This window comes from Seriola aureovittata, chromosome 12 (genome assembly GCF_021018895.1).
Source record: "Seriola aureovittata isolate HTS-2021-v1 ecotype China chromosome 12, ASM2101889v1, whole genome shotgun sequence".
In the NCBI taxonomy this organism is placed as follows: domain Eukaryota; kingdom Metazoa; phylum Chordata; class Actinopteri; order Carangiformes; family Carangidae; genus Seriola; species Seriola aureovittata.
The window spans coordinates 16344566-16365607 of NC_079375.1; the positions used below are offsets into that span (position 1 = coordinate 16344566).

Genomic DNA, 21042 nt, shown 5'->3' on the forward strand with positions numbered 1-21042 from the left:
AGGAAGGCATGGACGTTTGTAAGAGAAAAGGAGAGGACTTTTTTTTCTTGTTAGATTAGAGTGCCCATGGTGTGGTCACTCATGTTTTCATGAGATACCATGGTCGGGGCTTTGGCTTGGGCTGGGATGAATGGGGCTGGATGGGGTGATTAGTGGTATCTTGCACCTCGAGTTGGCAACAAACAGCAATGCTGCAGAGTCTGGCTTCTGTACACATCTGCTGTTCCTCTCACTTCTGTCTAGAGTGTGTATATAATGTTTAATACTTGATAGTTTCAATCATATAACTGCACTGTCACTCCTGGCGTATTACAAATTCATATGCATTACACTTCAGACAAAAGTTTAGACTCTCATTTGATTAACAGATTTCTTTATGATGCGTTCACCACTTCGCCTTTTCCAATCACTGATGACTGTGTCCAAGAGATATTAACCTTTTTTTCCCACCTTATCTCTCCCCTCACTCTAACGAACCTTGTGATGGGCTGTTTTGATTTCTCTTCCCTACCCAATCCACTTCCTGTTGCACTGCATGATGGGCAGGCTCAATATTGTGCATGACACCTGCAGCCAGCGTTGGTAGGTTCCAGCTTTCCTTCTTCAGTTATCTGTAACCTCATGTCTGTGACTCACGTCATCAAAATCTAACCATCCAGTGAAATGTACAGTATTCATAGCTACTTGGTGATTTTTATATAAGATTCTGGTGACCTGAGAGTCACTGTTTTCGTTGCGTGAAGACAGCTTTTTTTTGATGTGAAGCATAAGCAAAAAGAAAGACAAATCTTGTGAAATTTAAATGTTGTATATGACCAGTATGGCAGTTCATAATAATAGTTTAACTGACCTTTATTTTGTTAATTTCTCTGTGTACTTACTGTATATTGCTCGAACACTCTCCTTCTCATGCTGTTCTAAACTTGGCTTTTGGCTGGTCTAACCTGACACCAATTGAAAACCCTTTTAAAAATATTTTTTTTAAAAACTGAGGGAGTTCAATTATAACCTTTCCTGTTATCTCCTCTGCCGTTAAGACTCATTCCTAAGACTCATGTGACGGCACTTTTAGTTACGTGTTATTTTTTGTATAGCTTTTGCAAGTTAGCTCTCATCTGGAATAAACCAATAAAGAACAGTATTCGGCATTGTATTTCTGAGCATACAGACAAATGTGGAAGTAAGATGCTGCTGCAACAGCTACACTGTGGCTCATCAAGTTCTCAGATCACAAGACGTCTTATCAGCGTCGGCAGAGGAAAGAAAGGGAACCGGTTAAATCGAATCTCTCTGACTCCCTATCTCTCCTTCTCCTTCCTCCATTTGCCTGGTGTGTATGTGGCTACACTGCTCCTCTGTGTATTTTTGCTTACATGATTTTCCCTCCAAAAAAGTTCCCATGATGCACGGTGGTACTCCAGCCACTGTGTCTGCAGCCACCACATCTGCCACAAGCGTTCCCTTCGCAACTGCCTCCACCAATCAGGTTTGCACCTCTACCGCCTCAGTCCATCTATCTATCTATCTATCTATCTATCTATCTATCTATCTATCTATCTATCTATCTATCTATCTATCTATCTACCTGTCTGTCTATCTGTCTGTTTATCTATCTATCTATCTATCTATCTATCTATCTATCTATCTATCTATCTCATCTCTGTCTTACAATGCACATGGGCACTCTGGGGATGCTTGTGTCTTACAGCGAGGGGTGGGTTGGGTAAAAGGCGGTACTCCCTCTTGTTGGCCTACACAGGAGTCCAACATGTGTACACATATCATACTTGTAACAAGTTTTAGGACATCTTGTATCCATTTTACAGTAACTATATCCACCATATTCTAATTTTATACATTACATAGATTATCTGTCTTTCTGGAGAAACATACTGTATTGCATTTAATGTGTGTCCTCATTGTAACCTCAATTTTTGTCCTTTCCCATTTTGAGGACTCTTCCTTATCAAAGTTGACTACCAACGAATACATGCAATTGGTATGTATGAGGTAGTTATTTTTCACATTTTTTTAGAGCCATTCGCACAGCTTGTGCAACAGTCGCTATCTGTGCCCTTTGGTGCTTGGCTTTTTTTTCTATTTCTTTTTTCGCTGCTGCTTCCAGCACGTAAAGCAAAGCTTTACCATGTTCCTTGTGTTTAAAAGCTGGACTTACTCATTATTAAAGTCAGAAAAGTTCTAAAATCAGTCTGTAGTTTTGATTTGTGACACTTTGATCTCAGCTCTGGCAAAGGGATTTTAGCTACATTACACAATATCATCATACCAGAGAAAAGATTTCTGAAAGGTTAGGATGAATCATCTTGTTACTACTCCTGATCAAGAACCAGTGTTCTGCATTTTATTGAGGTGTGCAGGTCAACAACATGGAGGACTTGCATGGGGGAGCCACCTCACTGACAGTTTCCCTCTGCCCCCCTCATCTCCCCCTTCCCTTCAGTCCTCCTCTTCACTGCCCTGCCGCCCAGAAGTGTCTGTTGATTCTTATTGACATGTCATGTCTGAAGGAATCGTGCCAAACTGTAGCCAAATTGCTTCTTCTATCTTGCCATCTTCATCCTTTTTCAGCAATGAATTCATCGTAATGTGAGAGGATGTGGTTAAGATGTGTTGAGCCAACGTCCACTTTGAGTGTTTTCCGGTGCTTCAGTTGATCCCTGTTTGTTTTCTACCCCCCAGATTCCAATAATATCTGCAGATCATCTGAGTAGTCACAAGTACTTGACTCAAATGTAGTTCCTCTCAAGAACAGTGAGTTCCTTTTTCAGTCCTCATATTATCTCTGTCATTATTTGCAAAGTTTGTTATTCTGTCTTCCTCTGTAGCAAAACTTACTTTTAATGCAGAAAAATGAGTGTGTGGTTTTTTTCAAGTGAAATACGTTATGTCTTACAGATCAAATGAATGTGTGCTGGCACCGTCCAAGCCAAAAGAGTTCAGCCTTTATGTACATAACCTTCAGAATGTCAAGCAATGAGACAAGGAGGGTCTGCCATCTCTTAGCCGGTCCACGATGATGGTCTCATAACACATGTAAACATCTAGGGTGCAACACATGATCTGTGCCATCTTCCCACATATCAATGTCAAGAAGAATTCGTTGTCAAATTCAACGTCCAGCCGAGAGAAGAGGATATCTTGGTGCCGGGGTCAGTGTGTCACCCCGCGGTGGGAAACATTCACGTTACACCTCTGTGTCCGACTAAATCATAGCACTCAATTTGTTCTAATTATTATCATAACTGCACACACAGAAGGTCAAGAACGTGGTTGCATGAGGCAACATCCAGTGCTGGTACGTTAGTAGACCAAGATTTTTTTTTTCCTTTTTTATTTGTTCTGCTTTACTTTGTTTAATTGATAGCCATATTTCATAGTTTACAAGTTAAATGCAAACATGCACCTTGAATTTGAATTGAGATCTCAAAGGCACAATGATTTTAACAGGAATTTTTTCGCCAAAAGAATTAGGCATGTACAGTATTGTGTTTTTACGGCTACTAGTGAAACTAGATGTTGAAATGAGGGTCTTGGACATATGAATGTTCTGGGTAAACCAACATACCTGTGTACCTTGAAAGCACAGCCAGGCTAGCTTTTCTCACCTTGTCATGTGCCATCAAGGCCATACAGCTAAAACCAGAGTGTTATCTCAGCAGTGTTATTTGTTTACCGAAGGTAAAAGTTTTGTATGGCTCTTTTTGTATTGTTTTTGTTTTCAGAATCTCCATTGAGTGTTTTTTTTTTTAACTTTAATCGAATTAATCAGTTTTAGAAGTGGGTTTTTTGCCAATTTTTTGTTTTAATTTTTAATTTTTTTCTTTTGAAATCAAAAATGGATGGTTTTTCTAAAGTTTGTCATACCTCTTTTCATAGACTAGTGTTGTTTTTCTTTATTGGGATTAAGTTGTTGCTCAAGTCCATTGACTCTAAAGCCTGGTGAAGTAGAGGGTGTAGCTTCAAATGACATTGTGTTACCTTGCTCCCCCTCTTTTAAAGAGGGGCGACTCTCCAAGAAGCACTGTTGAGCCATGTGTTGATGGGAATTTAAAACAACAGACCCAAAGGTCTGTTAGGTCATTTAAACCACATGTGCACTTGAATGATTGTTTGTCTGATCACCCTGTTTTAATTTCACATCCCATCACGTCGAAACTTTCATTTTTGAGGAAATACAACACATTGACACATTGTATGACTTTGACTTGTATTTCAAGCAAAACATGAAGGTTCTCATTCACATGTAGATCTGACTATGGAAACCAAAGCACAGTTTTTTCTCTCAATCGTATTCATAAAGGGTTATAGATGCATCTCTTAAGAGGCTTGAACAGTTAAGGAGACATGTTTATCATCTTTCATTCATCGTTTTTACGATCACTTCCTTTTCTGTTCTCACAGAGGTGTGTAGTGTCTTTACCGATTGTAATGTACCTAACAAAGCCTTAGATTACAATTAATGGGTCCCAGCCCAATCAAATGTACTTTCAATCACCATGCAGGTAAAGAACACCAATGATGTTTTATAGTTCTCTCACATGCCGCTTATGATCTCTTTTTTGTTCATTCTCTCTATGTAAAAGTAACAATTACTCTCTTAAATTTCATTGAACTTATGTGTTATGTACTACTTAAGGATTTGAATCTATTTGAGGTATGTAGTTGTAGATTTTTCTTTTTTTTGCCTTACTATATATTACTTGACAACATTGATATAGCCGTTGTAGATTTTGAGGTAGTATGACATTCATAACTTTTTCAAACCATATAAATGATAATGTGTTGAGTCAGTTTTAAATATTCACTTCATTCATATAGCTGGATGTCTTTTTCAGTTGATGTTACATTATCACTTAACTTTGTCAATGAAAGACTTTTTTGATACAAGGAATGAGATCAATTAATTTGCTGCCACTGCAGCATCTGAGTAGATAAAAAAACAAAAAAACTAAAGTTTTAACCAACTTAAATTTTCCTTGTAACATGTCAAGATCATGTTTGAAAATATATTGTATTGAGATATAGATTGTCCATGTTTTAGAGTAAAAATTATTTTCTACTGTATCCATTTCAAAAAGATATGTACTTTTGTTTGAATATTTCTTAAGTTTGCCCTGAATGTCAGGCCAAAACGAGCAGTGAGGTTGACGGGTGTCTGGATGTTTGGTCGATAGTGAGATTAGGAGCGAGAAAGCAAAGACTTTTCCAGACTGGAGAAGTCCAAAATGCTGCAGATGATGAGTTCTAACCTAAGGGACGAAGGTTGACTTTTTGCACTTCTGTATATAGTCAAATGAACAGAGAAAAAATGTGTATCATATTGAGATATTATTTTGAATAAAAGAATATCTATAATTATAAGGAATTTTGTTAGATTAATTTAAATTCTTAAATTAGAAGACCAGCTAAAAAATTGCTTGCAAAGAAGGGCACTAGTTTCTTGGCCAATGCATTCAGAGAAAGCTATGCGCTTTTTGTCTTATTTTATCAGTGGCTAGTATTGCCAGGGAATGTTGTAGGGGAATAGATGTCCCCATGTCATGCTAACTCCACCCACTCTCATAGGATGACATATCCAGTGATGTCCATATATCATTTGTTGGACTTGGTAATGCAGTATTGCTGCTCCCATGGTACAGGTGATACATAAAACTATCAAAACTTTGTATTCTATTATAGTTTGATTTGACTGCATGTAAAAATACAAACATGTAAACAAAAGAAACTGCATAGTTACAGTATGTAAGGAAAGATAACACATTCAGACTACAGGATACACAGTAATATGTTTTTTCAAATTATACATACAGTAGATAACATCCACAGTGGGGAGAAATAATACTTCAAAAACAAGTCATCTTACTCTTGTGTGATAAAATATTTTTCCAAGCAAACATGTTATTTAAAGAATGATAAAATATTAGCACTCATCCACCCCGGATACTTTCTCATAGCCATATAATTACAGCCGACACTGACTCACGGGACGTCGTTCCTGCTATCATATCTGTGCACTCAGCAGGTGAAGGCTCACCACACCAAATGCTTATTTGGCAAATTAGTCGTTGAAATGAATGTAACAGTCGCCACTCAGCGTCAACATGTTTCTCACTCGAGGCTGCTGTGTAGGCGCTACAGAACCAAAGCACCATTTTCTCCAAATCAGATGTTCAGTCTCCTGGCTGGAGCCAAGGTTTTTCTTCCCTGCTGGGGGCACATGTACGCTTTGACTGCTTTTTACTTGTAAGTGCAACCATCAATTATGTATTTGCTAACAGTTGCCACACAATAATGTACTATTCTGTCTACAGATTTGTTTATGCACATTTTATTGTTGCCATAATTGACTCTTGCTGTATGGATGAAAAAAAAAAATCTGAATAAAACAATATTTCATTTGCTCATGCAACAGTTATGTGGTCCCTGCCTCTGTGTGTAATGGATGTGTGGGTCAAATTAACACATTGTACTAATCAGTTAATGCCCTAACGTTAAGATATTAATGTGAAATTACTTATTAACATATAAAGATGGATATATTCATTTCCCGTGATATTTTGTCAGGTCTCATGTGAATGGGACAATCTATTCAACTCGACCTCATGAACAGTCGTCATCATCTTGAGGATACAGTATCAGCAAGACTGGAGCAGCTCCTCAGAGACTGATTCATGACAGATGTGCAAGGTTAAACTGATTTTGCTAAGGGCAATTTTCACAAGCTTGTATGGAATTATCTGGGTCAGAACAGATTATAAAAAAAAAAATGAAAAAAAATCTCTTGAAGCCCATATAAATTGTGCTGTGTATGAACATGTAACATTTTGATGACATCGAGAGAGTCTTATTTCCCCCTTTGAAAGTGTATAAGGTTCAGAAGGCTTGGGCATCCCCACTGACCCCCTCTGTACAATTGTCGTTTCATTATTTCCCAACCAGAAACGACCAGCACTCTAGACCTAAAATGATTAGTTGATCAATCAAGTACTTGTTTGAGAGAAAAATAACTGGCAGCCATTTTCTTCTCAAATCTTACTATTTGCGTTTCTCTCAGTTTTCTTTGATAGTAAACTCAACATCTTTGGGTTGGTGACTGTTGCTCAGAAAACAAAAGCAATTTGAATATGTCAGCTGGGCTTCAGGTAATAATGAGGGCATTTTTCACTATTTTCTGACATTTTATACACTGAACAATCAATCAACTATTCAAGAAAATAACTGATAATAAAATAATAGTTGCCCGTGTGTGAAGGTAAGTGAAATGACATAAGTAAATTGGTTAATGGCTTCATGAAAGGCCTCATTAACATGCCAATGTATCCTTTTTTTCCATTAACGTAAACACAGTATGTAGTGTGTATTAATTTCAAGATAATTCAAGTTAAAATTTGTAGTGTATCCATTAGGGCATCCTCACATCTCCCAACAGTGAATGGGTTCAAAGGTCACTGTTTCACTGCAGTGCCAACGGTTTACAGCCTCTCTCTCACGCACACACACACAGTGGTGTTTCTTAGCTTCCTGGCTGGAAAACTGCTGAATGAGTCATTTGCCCCAGCTCCACTGAACTGTATCTGAGTCCTTAAGTGTCCTTACAGATGCAGTTATGTGCATCTGTTCTTGTTTGTAATACTGTGTGCTATGCAACTCAATTGCCTCATTTGCCTGAGATTTGCTTTTCAGTGATTCAGCCATTTGGGGCATTTAGTGTATTTTTTATAGATGTGGCCAGTGGTGAGCTAGATATAATGTGGAGACTAAAGATCACTATGCAGGGGAGTCATCGCAACAATAAATAAATGAGAGAAAAACTAAAGGAAGTATGAGTGATTTGCCCATTCTGAAAGCTTTAGTTTTTCACACTGCTGCTTTAACACCTGTTGTGGCTTCACAGATGATGGTTTCCTCATCTTGTGAAAACTGCTCTGATGGTAGACAGCTCATTAAGATGAGTGACACGTATCCGGGTCTGTGTGAACATCACCACCAGAGTTAGCAAAGGACAGTGCTGACAATACATTTCATTTCCATCAGCTGAAAACCCTTTGTCTCAGTTTTTCGCTTTTAAACAAGACACGCAGGTTTGTTTGCATCGCACTTGGGTGGATTTGAGTTGGTCTAATTAGCTTTAGGCATAGCACTAGTCTAACCAGAGATTTTTTTTTTGGGGGGGGGGGGGGGGGTGAAACTGTGACATTAAAGCTGAGGGGTTTCGTGTTTACCAGATAACATCTGTAACATCTGAATATCAAAGTTACGTGACGCAATGACCGTGATGTAAGTGAGGGCAGAGGTCATGCAGAAGACACGCAGACGTGCAGTTTGTGTTTGGTCAGCTGCTGCTGCTGCTGCTGCTGAGCTCTAACCGAGGTTTCGGGTGACGGCTCCTTTAAGAAAACGGAACTGAGCCTCGGCTTTTGACGCGCTGAGGATGTGGGCAGGAAACGCCATGCAAGAGGAGGGGAGCGATCACGCTTCCCAGCACCGTTGCACAATACAGTCCGATCAAAATGTGCTTTGATTCACCACGCTAATGTCCAGGAGCGGTCATTCTCCTCGGATCTGTGCTCCGCGGCCGTCACAGCGCAGCCTGGGAGGATTTGCCGGCGTGGGTTTCGACTCCTATCCGAGCGAGAGCGCAGCCTTCCCAGCCTGCTCGGTTTGAAAACATCGGGGCTGGTCAGCGGGTGGGAGAGAGGAGGCTTCGTCGCGGAAAAAGGAGGTGTCTGCCTTTTCTTCCCCCCCCACCCCACCACCACCACCACCACCACCACCACCACCCCCCCGCAGCCATGAGGGAGTACAAAGTGGTTGTTTTGGGGTCGGGCGGAGTCGGCAAATCCGCGCTGACGGTCCAATTCGTGACGGGCTCCTTCATCGAGAAGTACGACCCCACGATAGAGGATTTCTACAGGAAGGAGATCGAGGTGGACTCGTCCCCGTCGGTGCTGGAGATCCTGGACACGGCGGGGACCGAGCAGTTCGCCTCCATGCGAGACCTGTACATCAAGAACGGGCAGGGCTTTATTTTGGTTTACAGTCTTGTCAACCAGCAGAGCTTCCAGGACATCAAGCCCATGAGAGACCAGATCATCCGGGTGAAGAGGTACGAGAGGGTGCCCATGATCCTGGTGGGAAACAAGGTGGACCTGGAGGGGGAGAGAGAGGTGTCTTCCGGGGAAGGCAAGGCGCTGGCCCAGGACTGGAACTGCCCGTTTATGGAAACTTCAGCCAAAAATAAAGGATCAGTCGACGAACTGTTCGCAGAAATAGTCAGACAGATGAACTACTCAACTGTCCCCAGTGGTGGCGACAAGTGCTGTTCATGTGTCCTGCTCTAAAAAAGAACAAAACAACAACAACAACAACAACAACAACAACAAAAAACAAACATACAGAAACAGTGCATCCGGGCTGTATTTGAGCTTCTAACATGTCCTGCAGGCTTTTTGCAAAAGTATTCTCTCTCCTCACACTGTTGTCTTATTGTTGCACATAAACAAAAATCGACGACGACAACAATCGATTATGTATAATAGTCTGGAAAAGTGTTTACATGACAAAGTACTTGAATGTTTTGGGATTTTTTTATAGCTTTGTATATGACACTTCTCTGGAAATGTGCCTCAATGGGAATGTCTTATTGTGAAACCTAAGAGACACGTGTTTTCTGTTTTGTTTTGGTTTTTTTTGGTTGTACTGTTACATTTTCTGGGCTGGGTCCATCTGTCTTGGAGATTGGTGGTGGTGGTGGTGGTGATGGTGATGGTGATGATGATGATGATGATGATGATGGGGGTTATTATGCCAAATCCCCAGGCAGAGATGGGATTGGTCACTTTCTGGGCCTTTTGGCTGAAGAAGGAGGCCTGCAAGTATTTCAAATCTCTCATAAACGTATCAGTCACCACTCAAGCCTTGCACAGGTTACTCAAATCCAATCCCAATTTAGTGTGATCCACCTAAGTTACTGTATTTGAAGCTGTGGACTGTGGTGGAGTTGTGTAACGCCTATGTATTTTTGTTTTTTTTACCCCCCCCCCTCCTGGTTTGGTGAAAGTGGATTTATCATGGAACTTGCACTTAGCTGACGGTGTCCCTCCTCAGTGTGCACAAACAAGGACCTTAGTGCATTGCTGTCGCTGCATGGGGAAAAGCCATGACCCCATGTCAAGTGCCTTCCTAAGAAAACTCCTGTGACTGTGCCAACTGATGAGCCCTACTTCCTCTGCAGTGCGTCTTGATGGCAATCAGAACTTTTTAGCAGTTTTCAATATACTCTCTAGTTTCATTTGGTGTCAAAAGTATAAGAAGCGCCTCCTCTTATTTTACTGTCAGGAAGCTAAGCTTGTAACAGACCTGCTGTTTCAGGGTCTGATTCAGGCCGTTTCTCGAGGTACTAGTCCAACAAGAACATTTTGGTTCAGTGAATGGCAAGCCATGTCCGTCTGTATTATCTAGATTTTTTTTTCTTTTCTAAAAATGTGACATTTTTGACTTACTGTAACTGTAATTCTCCCTTTGGACAAATCTTCTGCCATCAACCTGTCAGTTTCAAAGACTTGTAATACAAAATGCATTTTACGTAACACTGTGTGCTGTGATTGTCTCTGCTGGTAATATAAAAGTGTATACATTTTACTTTAGGGGTACTTTGAACTGTAAACAACTTTAGTGCTGAAACAAATAGTTACTCAACAGAAAATGAATCCGACATTTTGATAAGCATAATATATGAAGCAAAAAACTGCAAACATTTCTAGTTCCAGCTTCATCAGTTTGAGGATTTGCTGCTTTTCTCTTATTATCAACACAAATTGAAGCATATTTTTCAATGCTTCAGGACATCTTATAGACTAATCAAAAAAAACAAAGCAAATGAAAATAATCATAAGTTGAAGGTCTTAACACTTCATTTTTCTTGTGTCTGACAGGTTGTAGTTTTTCTCAGTGTTTAGGTATCGTGGTAATAGATGTGGCACTAGATACCGTGTTTGACACAGGTTTTAAATATTTACCATTCAAGTGAGGCTAAATGGCCTTCAACACCTAGTCAGCATTATAAACTAAGCGATCACAGCCACTGTGGCTCGGCTGAATAAAAAACATCTCAGTCCAGTTGTTTGGTTAGTGGGTAGGGTTTCCAGTAAGTGTGTTTAGCTCTTCCCGCCGCATGTTTTCTAGGCTGCAGAGTGGAGGACAGAGAGGGCTTTTTGTGTCTGTAGCCAAGTTCAATCAGCCATACATACTGTAGACTGGCATTTGGTAAGCTGTTCCTCAGACCGGCCAATGAGCTTCTGCCTCAAGTGGCCCTCTTACCACAGAGATTCAACGTCAGATTGCCAAATTCAATCTAAGGACATGGGTGCACTATTCAAGTCCTATGTAAAGAAAGTGAGTGCAGCAGAGCCCACTTTGAGAATCTGCAACTTTAAAAGACTTTTCAGTAATTCACAACTCATCTGTCAAACTGATTTAGCTTCTAGCAAGTGGTTAGTTGTGTTAAAGACGCAGCTTTACTCAACAGTTAGAATGAGCAGCAGCAGAACAACTGTCACTTCCTGCTATCAGTGGAAAATATATTTTTGACCTGTGAACCCCCCCCCCTACAAAAAGCAGTGTGTAGTTGGGGCTTCTTGTCATGTTTTGTAATATTTGAGATGTCTACATGTTGTTAGCAGTTCAATTTCCCTCTAAACCTCTCAGATGTTTTCATTACAATAATTGTTTGAGGCCCAAAGAACAAAAAAAAAGATTAGAGAAAAGTGCATAAAAACTCTACAAAAATTTGTGTAACAGAATTTCATTTTTTCTTCTTTCCTAATCCATTAATCATCTCATAATCATTCAGATGTACTATGTGAAACACCAGTGGGTGCCTGAATCTCAGGCTGGACCAAACTGTATATGAACAGAAACCAGCTCCACCTCAACCAGTTACACCAGTAAAATGTTCCTTATGCACTGATGCATCACGATTAACAATAAGAGTTATGAAGTAATGTTGTCCGTCTGCAGGACTGACTTCTAATGAATCTCACATTGGTTCCACGTCTGCAGGTGCAGGGCTTCATTCATACGACCTGGCAGGTGCATCACTGTGGTGTGGAGTTTCCCAAGTGAATCCACTAAACCTTACATTTCTTTCTGACGCCTGATGACAGTCATCAACAGTATGTGCATGAATGGTGCCTAAATGTTCTCCACATCTACATCCATCACAGCAGTGGTATGTTGCCAGTGTACAGAGGGAGGCTGTAACAGACACTTGATGAACAACACTGGAAACAGTGGTAACACTTGGTGGCACCAGAAGCACCGTACTGTCATTTTGGCATATCATGATAAGAAAATGTGAAATGAACAGTCAACGTGTTTTATAACAATGTGGAATCACATATGTTTCAGACATTTTTTCCAATAGTAAAGTGCTGCTTTTCTTACAGTTGCTATCAGGGTTTTGGCCTTGCTTCTTTAACTGTTTACAAATTATATAAATATTATATTACATATACAAATTTCCCTACATCTCAGAGCTGAAGGTTTGCCTAAAATCTTGACACCCTCTTCTAATTACTGCTGTATTGCACAAACCCTGCTCTTCATCCGGAATTTCACAAGCTGCCTGGCATAGAATATTTCCTACATGTAAGCTAAAAGCAATTCAGTTTATCCTCTGCAACATTTAACCTGTTTAGCGTAAAGCCTCCACGCCTATAATCTGTGCTACATCAGCATTTTGTTGCATGCAGATTTGTAAACCACGGTTCATTTGTACTTTGGGCTCTAATAAATAGGGGAAAGGAAGGGTGGATGATAGGGCACTTCCTGTGTTGTAGTAACTTCACCTCAGATGTATGAAGTGTTGAAACAGACACACAGTTCCTCTTCACCATGTAGAAATAAACTGTTTGCCCTGTTACAGCCTGACCGTCCTGAAGTGCCCATGACACAGGACATGACATCAGTCTTGCAATGCTCAGAGACCGTTTTCTTCTTTTCAACCTGAGCCAAACCTGACGTACTTTTGGAAACAATATCAAAGTAAGGATAGAGCATTTGAAAAATGAAAATGAAAGAAGAGGAAGGAAATAAAATGAGAAGAAAAGGGGCACAGAGAGGGAACAAGATGAATAGATGTCACTTGAGCATGCAATGGCTCCATGTGATCTGAGCAAAGAAGCAGGATCACATGACACTAATTTACAGTAGTTGTTACAGCTGGTTATCTATGAGCTGTTTGGACAGATCTTTATCTGAAGAGATCATCTAGTGTCCTTTATAACACTGCCCCACCTTCCAACGACTGCAGCCCCTCCTCCTGAAACACCTCCTCTATAAACTTTTCACTATTCTCAAAAGGGTTTTGTGCCTTTATTTCGGTTCAAACACTGAACCACATGAACTCAGACTACTGTGACAGCTGACAACACACACACCCACTCTGACCCCAGCGGTGAAAATGGGTTTAACCATGTGAGAAAATGCAGGCCAAGAAAGTCTCATCTTATGTCTTGTGCATATAAGCTTGACTAAGATTTTACAGTAACAGAATATGAAGCTGAATGAGGTTGAAGCTGCACAGGGACAAAAAGCTTGCTGCTCCACAGACATTTACATTTAGATGTCATTCTGCTGATTCTTTTTAAATACATGATGGTGTTACATCATGTATCGACATGACACCAATACAATTTACACATTTTTTTTTTCTCTTTATTCACAGTGACACCAACACAGCTTCTCTAGTTTCATCTCCGTAAACACATGAAAGGTCAAGCATGGTCATGCGCTTCCCTGTCACTGCTTCAGCTCTGTGTCAACTTTAAAAGAATAGTTCAACATTTTGGATCCTGTGTCTGTGCTTTAAAACCATACCTTGACTTTTTGGGAAATACACATTTTCTATTTTTTATTAGCCAGCCATGTTGGTTTGGACTTTTGTTGCGATTTGTTGACAGCAAGAACAACATATAAAATGCTACAACTTTATCCTTTAATATTACTAAAAAATAACAATATAAAAAGTATTTTGTTTGAACGTTGTTGTTTGAACTTAAGCTTTTATTCTGTTTACACTTTCATGATTGGTGCTTTATGGAAGTCGTAAGATAAGGCAGGCCAAAAACCAAGATATAAAACGAGAAACAAAATAAGAGAATACAAGAAAGATTATACAGCACATGACAGAGACACACACTTCCAAACTCTGAACAGTGACAGATGCCAATCCTTTACAGTAAGTAGAAACTATTTGCACGTGATTGCCCACAGTGTTATTCCAGTTTTGAGGGTCTTATTTTTCTAGCAGCGTTGCTTTGCTGCCTGCAGGAGTCAGATTGTGTACAAGTGAGGATGACTCACTCTGGTCTTGGAGGGAAGAGTGAAGAAAAGGCCTCACATATCCAGGGACTGAAATAGACTAAATGCTCTGCGTCTGCCTCTCACACTGCACACTGAGTGGGAGGACGCAACAGACACACAGAGGTGCTCTCAGCTCCCCCACATTCATCCAACATCTTATCTTCATTTTCAGCCTTTATACTCATATGATTATTGGCCTGTGAATGAGTGATGGATGTACCTGTGTATATATGTGTACATGCATTCACGTCTGTGTTCATGATTGTGTCTGAAAGGCTGCATGTTTCTTATCTAGGAAAATATAATCTACAGCTGTAACTTAATAAGACTTCAGACTCTTGCAGATGGAAAACTGAATTTTTTCATACAATCTGGCTGCTGTATCCTTTACATCCACAAGAGGGCAGAGAAGTACAACCGAGAAAGAGAAAAGAGGGTATATGGAGTCCTGTTTGTACCAATGTATTTCAGTATTATTTAATAGATCACTTCAGACCTACAAATTGTAGTAAAACTATCTAGTATATATAGATAGTATTGAAGATCTACCTAAAAAGAATCAAAAGTTCACTTCACTTCAAATCTTACTCAGTGTAAACCCTTCTATGTGTTTGAAGAGAGAGTTTGACAAACCTTTCACTTTGATGACCTGTGGTGTCAAAATTGACAGCAGCCTTCTGCAATGACTCCCCCAACTCTTTATTATCAGATAATCATAAGGATATACAGTAAATAAAACCTTTGGCCCTGAGGTTCATAGATGTCTAATGAACAATGAAATCCTTTGCATTGTAGCATTACTGCTCAACGGGGGGGGGCTCTTCATTTATTTGACTGTGCGCTGGGACCGCTCTGTGCTAATTGAAATCTGCGTCACAGTGGGTCTCCACCGGTTCTTTTCAGGCTGTGATGACCTAGCCTGTAACTTTTCACAGTACATAACACGTAGCAGTGTTAAAATGTGCCAAGGGTCGTAAGTTGAAAGTGAGTGCTTATGCTCAGTGTAAAAAATGGCACACACCTACTATAAATATGACACAACACACACACATATGCATAAACACAACATGTCTTGCTTTCAGTCTAAATGACATAGGCTTCAACCTACAGTGTTGTTCATATGAACATTAAATAGGACACTGTTACTGAGGATGCTATCAACTATAGGTTGATGTACTGATAGTCTTTGACCTGTATCACACATGTTCAGGCTTGTTGCCGGATTAACAACATCACTTTCCCCTCAGCATGATCAGATCTTAACATGTAAATCTATCAGTTCAGTTCAAGTCACATCAGCTCAGCCGTCTAGACTCACATTCAGAATGTGCCTTTCTCTGTTGCTCTCTCTCTCTCTACTCAGTGGCCTGTACACACTCGCCTGGCTCACTCTCTCTCTACATTCAACACACACGCTGCTCATCGCCTCCTCCCTTTATTTATCCTCTGTTTTCATGAAATGAGGTACCATGCACCTCCTCTCCTCCTTTACTCATGCGTTACCATTCCAGAGTCCTTTCATCAAACAGCGTTCTTGCTGCAAAGCCCGGGACCATGACAGCTGTGTGTTACTTGCTCGAAGACTTTGGAGACAGGACAAGGTTGTGATCTGAGGACAGCTGATGGAACATGCCACTGCTGCTTCATCCTTCCTCATTCTTCTTTCTCAGAGAGCACTGACGACTCACTATGTGTAAGAGCGCAGTATTCATTAGCAAGCCTATGGTTTTCTGTGTACGACCTTATTCTTTAAATGTGTGACAGCAGTGGGAGGGCGTCTGCAATTATATGTGTGTGTGTGTGTACATGGCAAGGCTGCTCCATTCCCTTTTCACTACAGGCCCCGATCCCCCAGATTATCATTGTTTCGTCATTATCATTGTTATTTAACCAGTATTTTAGTTGGATGTTTCTTTTCATTTTTCAGGTTCAGTCATTCAATACATTGGTTGTGAGATGTGGTTGATCTTTGTCTGCAGGCTTGATATGCTGGAAGGGTCGGCCCACTTTGTATATTTTCAGTTGTTTGTCCAGGTCAGTCGGGTTGATCAGCAGCTCAGTCAGGGAAAGGGGAAACAGGTGTGTGTCATTAGTTCCTCTTAGTGGCAGTGAGGGACTGGGCATGAGTGTATGGGGAGGATGGGTAGAACTGTTCTGCAGTAGATAACAGTGGGGTGAAAGTGGTGCACTTACAAATGATATCTGGTGCTTATAGTAGGTGGGAATTGTCAGCAGGAACAGAAGTTAGTATGTGGGGGCTGTGTGGGGTTTGGTATGCTTGGACAGGCATGTGCATAGGGTTGGCTCACCCCCATACTTATCTGAGCTGGTGGTAGGCTCCAGTTAAGTGTTGAATTTCCCAGAGTTCATTTTTTTCTATTTGGTAATATTTTTGTTGATAAAATCATATTTTTTGAGCACTTACTCTGGCCTGCTGACCTGTTTTCTTTGGAACATCCCTTATTAAAGTTTCCAGCGCCCCAACACCATCATCTGCCCTTTTTATGGGGTGGCAGCACTACAGTACGGTATCGAGTGTGGTGGTGGAGGTGTCAGCTATCAGTCTGCTGCTGATTAGAACAGTTTCATTCAGTTCAATGCAAAATTAGTTCCATAAAAACATAGTTTACAAGCTGGATATCTCAGTTATCAGGTCAAGATTATTTCTCTGGTTTTCAAAGTCATTCAGCAGGAAGTAACACACTGTGTTGTTTAATTTAGATATATATATAATAAGGTATAATATTGATACAATGATATATTTTGACTATATTACCACAGGTAAAATGTGAAATAAGTTTTTTTGTTGCAATAATAGAGGAAGGAGGAAGGGGAAGTTGTGCTGGGGACGATGATGAAGGAGGAAAGGGCTCAGGGCTTAGGGCAGTAGACGGAGAGGGGAAGTGGCCGGCTGTGCTGGGACCGGCTGGCTGCAGGCAGCGAAGACGGGAATGGATTCCTCGCCGGATGATGCTGTCACGGGAGTGGAGAAGTCAGGCGGAGAGTCACAGTTGACTGCAGTCCCAACAGATAGGTGATGTGAGTACAGAAATCACTTGAAATCACTCCGCAGATGGATGTGCAGAAAAACTGGACTGGTAGACAAAAGCACAGCTGAGAAGACAGGAAAAACAGGGCCAACTGGACCCAATCCCAACAGTATCATCCATGCCAATTAGCTTCTCAACGAGTGAATGCATTATAGTTGGGTTTTTATGGGTTTTAACTTGCTGAGCAGGGAATTGAAAGAAACAGAAACAGAATTATAAGGAGGAAGTTTTTGACATTTTTTGCTGTTTTGTTTTTGAATTAGTTGGTTCTTCTGATTTAAAGTTTTCTACTTTTGAAATCAAGTGCTGTAAGTGAAGAAAATAAACAATAAAAAAGTGAACAAAATTAATTTTATATATTGATTTTAAATTTACTAATCACAAAATCTTCAAACTTGCAATAACCTTTTGCCACCCGAGCACAGACACTGACATATTATCACTTTGTTGAGGTGATGAGATGGATTTGTAAACAGATGTCTATTTACACACCCAGCAGACACGAGGGCAACATAGACATTCATCTGGAGTCATGTTTGTGTCCACCTGATGAATGCAAATCCAATATTCACTCTTGTTTTAGCTCTGTTTATCTTCGCCAACTCTTGAAGGAAATATCTAACCTTCCCCGCTCACTTCTATTTTGGACTTTCGTAGCATGTGGGGGAGAGGGAGGCTGGATGATAGGGCACTTCCTGTGTTGCGGTATCTTCACATCAGATCTATGAAATGTTGACCTCATTGTCCTCTTAACCAGATAGAAATAAATAGTTTGCATTATCTGCCCTCAGGTGCCCATGACACAGGATATGACCTCAGTCCTGTAATGCTCAGAGACTGTTTCTTCTTTTCAACCTTAGCCACACCTGACGCACTTCAGGAAATAATATCAAAGTAAGAGTAGAACATTTGATAGAAAATGAAGAAGAGGCACAGAGACGGATGTCACTTGTGTGAAATGCATGCCGTGGCTCCATGTTACCTGGTTTGAGCAAAGAAGCAGAGTCACATGACACTGATTTACTGTAGTTGTTACGGCTGGTTATTTTTGAGCTGTTTGGATGGACAGCCTGAGAAAGAAATGGTAATATTTGAGGAGGGATAATCTCCCTTGTAACACTGCCACCTTCCAACCACCGCAGACACCTCTTCAGCTGACAACACACACACACACACACACACACACACACACACACACACACACACACACATACGCACACACTGGTGTACCAGGTGAGAAAATGGAAGCAAGAATGTTTTCATTCATTGTACATCTCATATGTAAGTAAAGCTTGACTCAGGTTTTGCAGTAACAGCAACTGTAACTCCTGAAGAAAGGGGCTGTAGATGTGTAGGGACAAAAGGCTGTAGATGTCATTCTGCTGACTTTTAAAGATAGTGATGCAGTTGGGAATTTTGCTGGTAAAAACACAGAAGGTCGAGTAGTTTCATATGTTGACCCTTGTCACTTCCCTATGACTCAGTCAACATTAAATGACTAGCTCATCATTAATGGAAAATTCTCTTCCACAGTGTCTTTCAGAAGTTAGTTTGAGGATCAATATAACTCTGGTATCTGTGATTTAAAGTAAGAGTTCAACATTTTGAGAACATTTACATTTTCGGTGGGCGCTTTTATACAAAGCAAATTACAGGGGGGTTACAACACTAAAGCTTCAGTGCAGGACTTATACAGTATGTTTCCTTGTTGAGAGCTGGATGAGTTGCTCAGTATTACTCTAGCTTAGCATCTAACTACAATGGCATTCCTCAAAATGTCACACTAATGAAACTATTTGTTTGAGAGTAACCTGAATCCCCACCAAAAAAAAAAAAAAAAACGATCCAGCCAAGAATAGATAGGAACAAATGAGAGCAGAAATCTTTCATGTCAGTTTCGACCTATGGTTTTCAGTTATTCACCAAACGTATGGAAGTTCCGTGCTACACCCCGGGGAGCCTGGGTCGTCCAGAAAGGACCTCTGCTGGACTATTAGTCTTGTTGTTTAAATCTTATTTAACTGACGGCAAACATTCTCTGTAACACCTTAGTGGATGTGAGACAGCTTGTGTGTATGATGGGATTGTGATTGTGAGACAAATGTATTATCAACATATCATTTCTATTTGAATAATAATGAAACATTCCATAACACCTGCATTCTTTTGTATATAACATTGAGTGCATTGTTTTTTTTATTGTAACCCTAACCCTAACCCCTAACCACCACCATCAAGAATATTAATAAACTTTGTCCTATGGCATGGCTGAATGTTGGTTTTCCTTAACACTTTCTTACTCCCTTACTCACTTATCTATTTGTCTTTTTTTGTGCTATACTTTACGTATCTGAACTAACAGGGGGAACAACAAATGGCCAATGAAGGTGCTGTGGTTATTCTCATTATCAAATATCCAGGTGTTTGGCCACAGTCTGATGTACACCTGGTCTCCCACTTGAAGTTTCAGAGTCATGCTATTGGCTCCCGTCCGGTAACCATCTGCACTCCATTCTTCATCAGTCGCAGCCCCATTATGCTAGTCGATCTGTTATGACCAGAGAAGCTGAAGTGATAGACTCCTTTGACTCCGTTGACACTTTCAACTTGCCTTGGACCTCTCTCCTCAGATCCTCTAACTGTTTCTCAGTGTTTTTTTTCACTTGGGCCTCCAATTCTCTTAAAATAAAAACTACCTGGCAACACCTACAACGAACTGACCCTTCTAACAAGTACTGTCTTTGAGGGTGATTGACCTTAAAGATCTCCGTTGTTGTCCAAAAACTACATTGCAAGGTATATGGACACTGCAGTTCATTTTGAGTCAATCCCTCATATACCTTCCACATGCTGTTAAGTAAATACTCACTAGAATACAACAGGTGTATTTATCCACAGTTGAAAATAGTAGGCACCAAACATACTACTCTATAATTGTTACGTAACAAGAATGAGGCCGGTTTTGTAAGGTGGCTGTGTGTTTGTCTGTCTATGAATGTTTCTTGATCACCCTTGGAAAGGGGATCTCAGTGTCAACCAAGTGATTGAATCAAGTTTAATAAAGCAGTAATGACTTACATTAATTACAAGCTGATGACAACACAAATAAAAACATTCAAACTGTTCCTACCTGCGCTCGCTTGTATCAGCTGCTCTAACATTTTTGTAGTTTTTCCCATTTCAGCTTCCAGTTGCTTTACTCTCTGCTCGCAGGGACAAGCTGGGACGAAGTCGCAAATCTATGCCATCTTTGAATAATTTGTCTTTTTTTATTTCATCATCTTTATCAGCTCATATGCTATGTTTTGCTCGACCAACCAAGCTATATATTCCACCCATGTTTTTCCTGCTTTCACTGGGCAGTTTTTTTTTCTCTACTGAGGAAATACCCTTGCATTTATCAGAAAATGAAAAGCAGTTCCTTGTGCCTTGAAGAACAGGATTTTTTCACCCCTTATCAACTTTTTATTTCTCTTGGTTCACAATCACTTCCAAAAACTAATATGAAGAAAATATTATTTGAAGCTCTTTCTTTTGCCTCTTAACCTTCACATTTTTAACCAATTCAATGGTGATTTATGACATTGTCATGACAAGGTTAAACAAA

The 21042-nt window shown here is 40.3% G+C and overlaps 2 protein-coding genes across 27 annotated transcripts in view; both read left to right on the top strand.

The window, feature by feature from the left end:
* Window positions 1-6432, top strand: part of mbnl1 (muscleblind-like splicing regulator 1) — a 50310-nt gene extending 43878 nt beyond the window's left edge. For 10 of the 26 annotated variants that reach the window (XM_056390581.1, XM_056390584.1, XM_056390583.1 and 7 more), the window contains 5 exons: window positions 547-582; window positions 1395-1486; window positions 1955-1999; window positions 2701-2772; window positions 2917-6432. In XM_056390581.1, the coding sequence (XP_056246556.1) occupies window positions 547-582; window positions 1395-1486; window positions 1955-1999; window positions 2701-2757 (230 nt within the window). In that variant the 3' untranslated portion in view covers window positions 2758-2772; window positions 2917-6432. Of the gene's footprint in view, window positions 1-546; window positions 583-1394; window positions 1487-1954; window positions 2011-2700; window positions 2773-2916 lie in introns of all 26 variants that reach the window. The other 16 variants (XM_056390591.1, XM_056390600.1, XM_056390596.1 and 13 more) reach the window with 7 other exon arrangements.
* Window positions 6433-8306: 1874 nt separating this feature from the next.
* LOC130178412 (ras-related protein Rap-2b-like) lies at window positions 8307-10610 on the top strand. The gene has a single exon (XM_056390607.1). It carries the CDS (start codon window positions 8814-8816, stop codon window positions 9360-9362), a length of 549 nt encoding a protein of 182 aa, XP_056246582.1. The 5' UTR covers window positions 8307-8813; the 3' UTR covers window positions 9363-10610.
* The last annotated feature ends 10432 nt before the right edge of the window (window positions 10611-21042 follow it).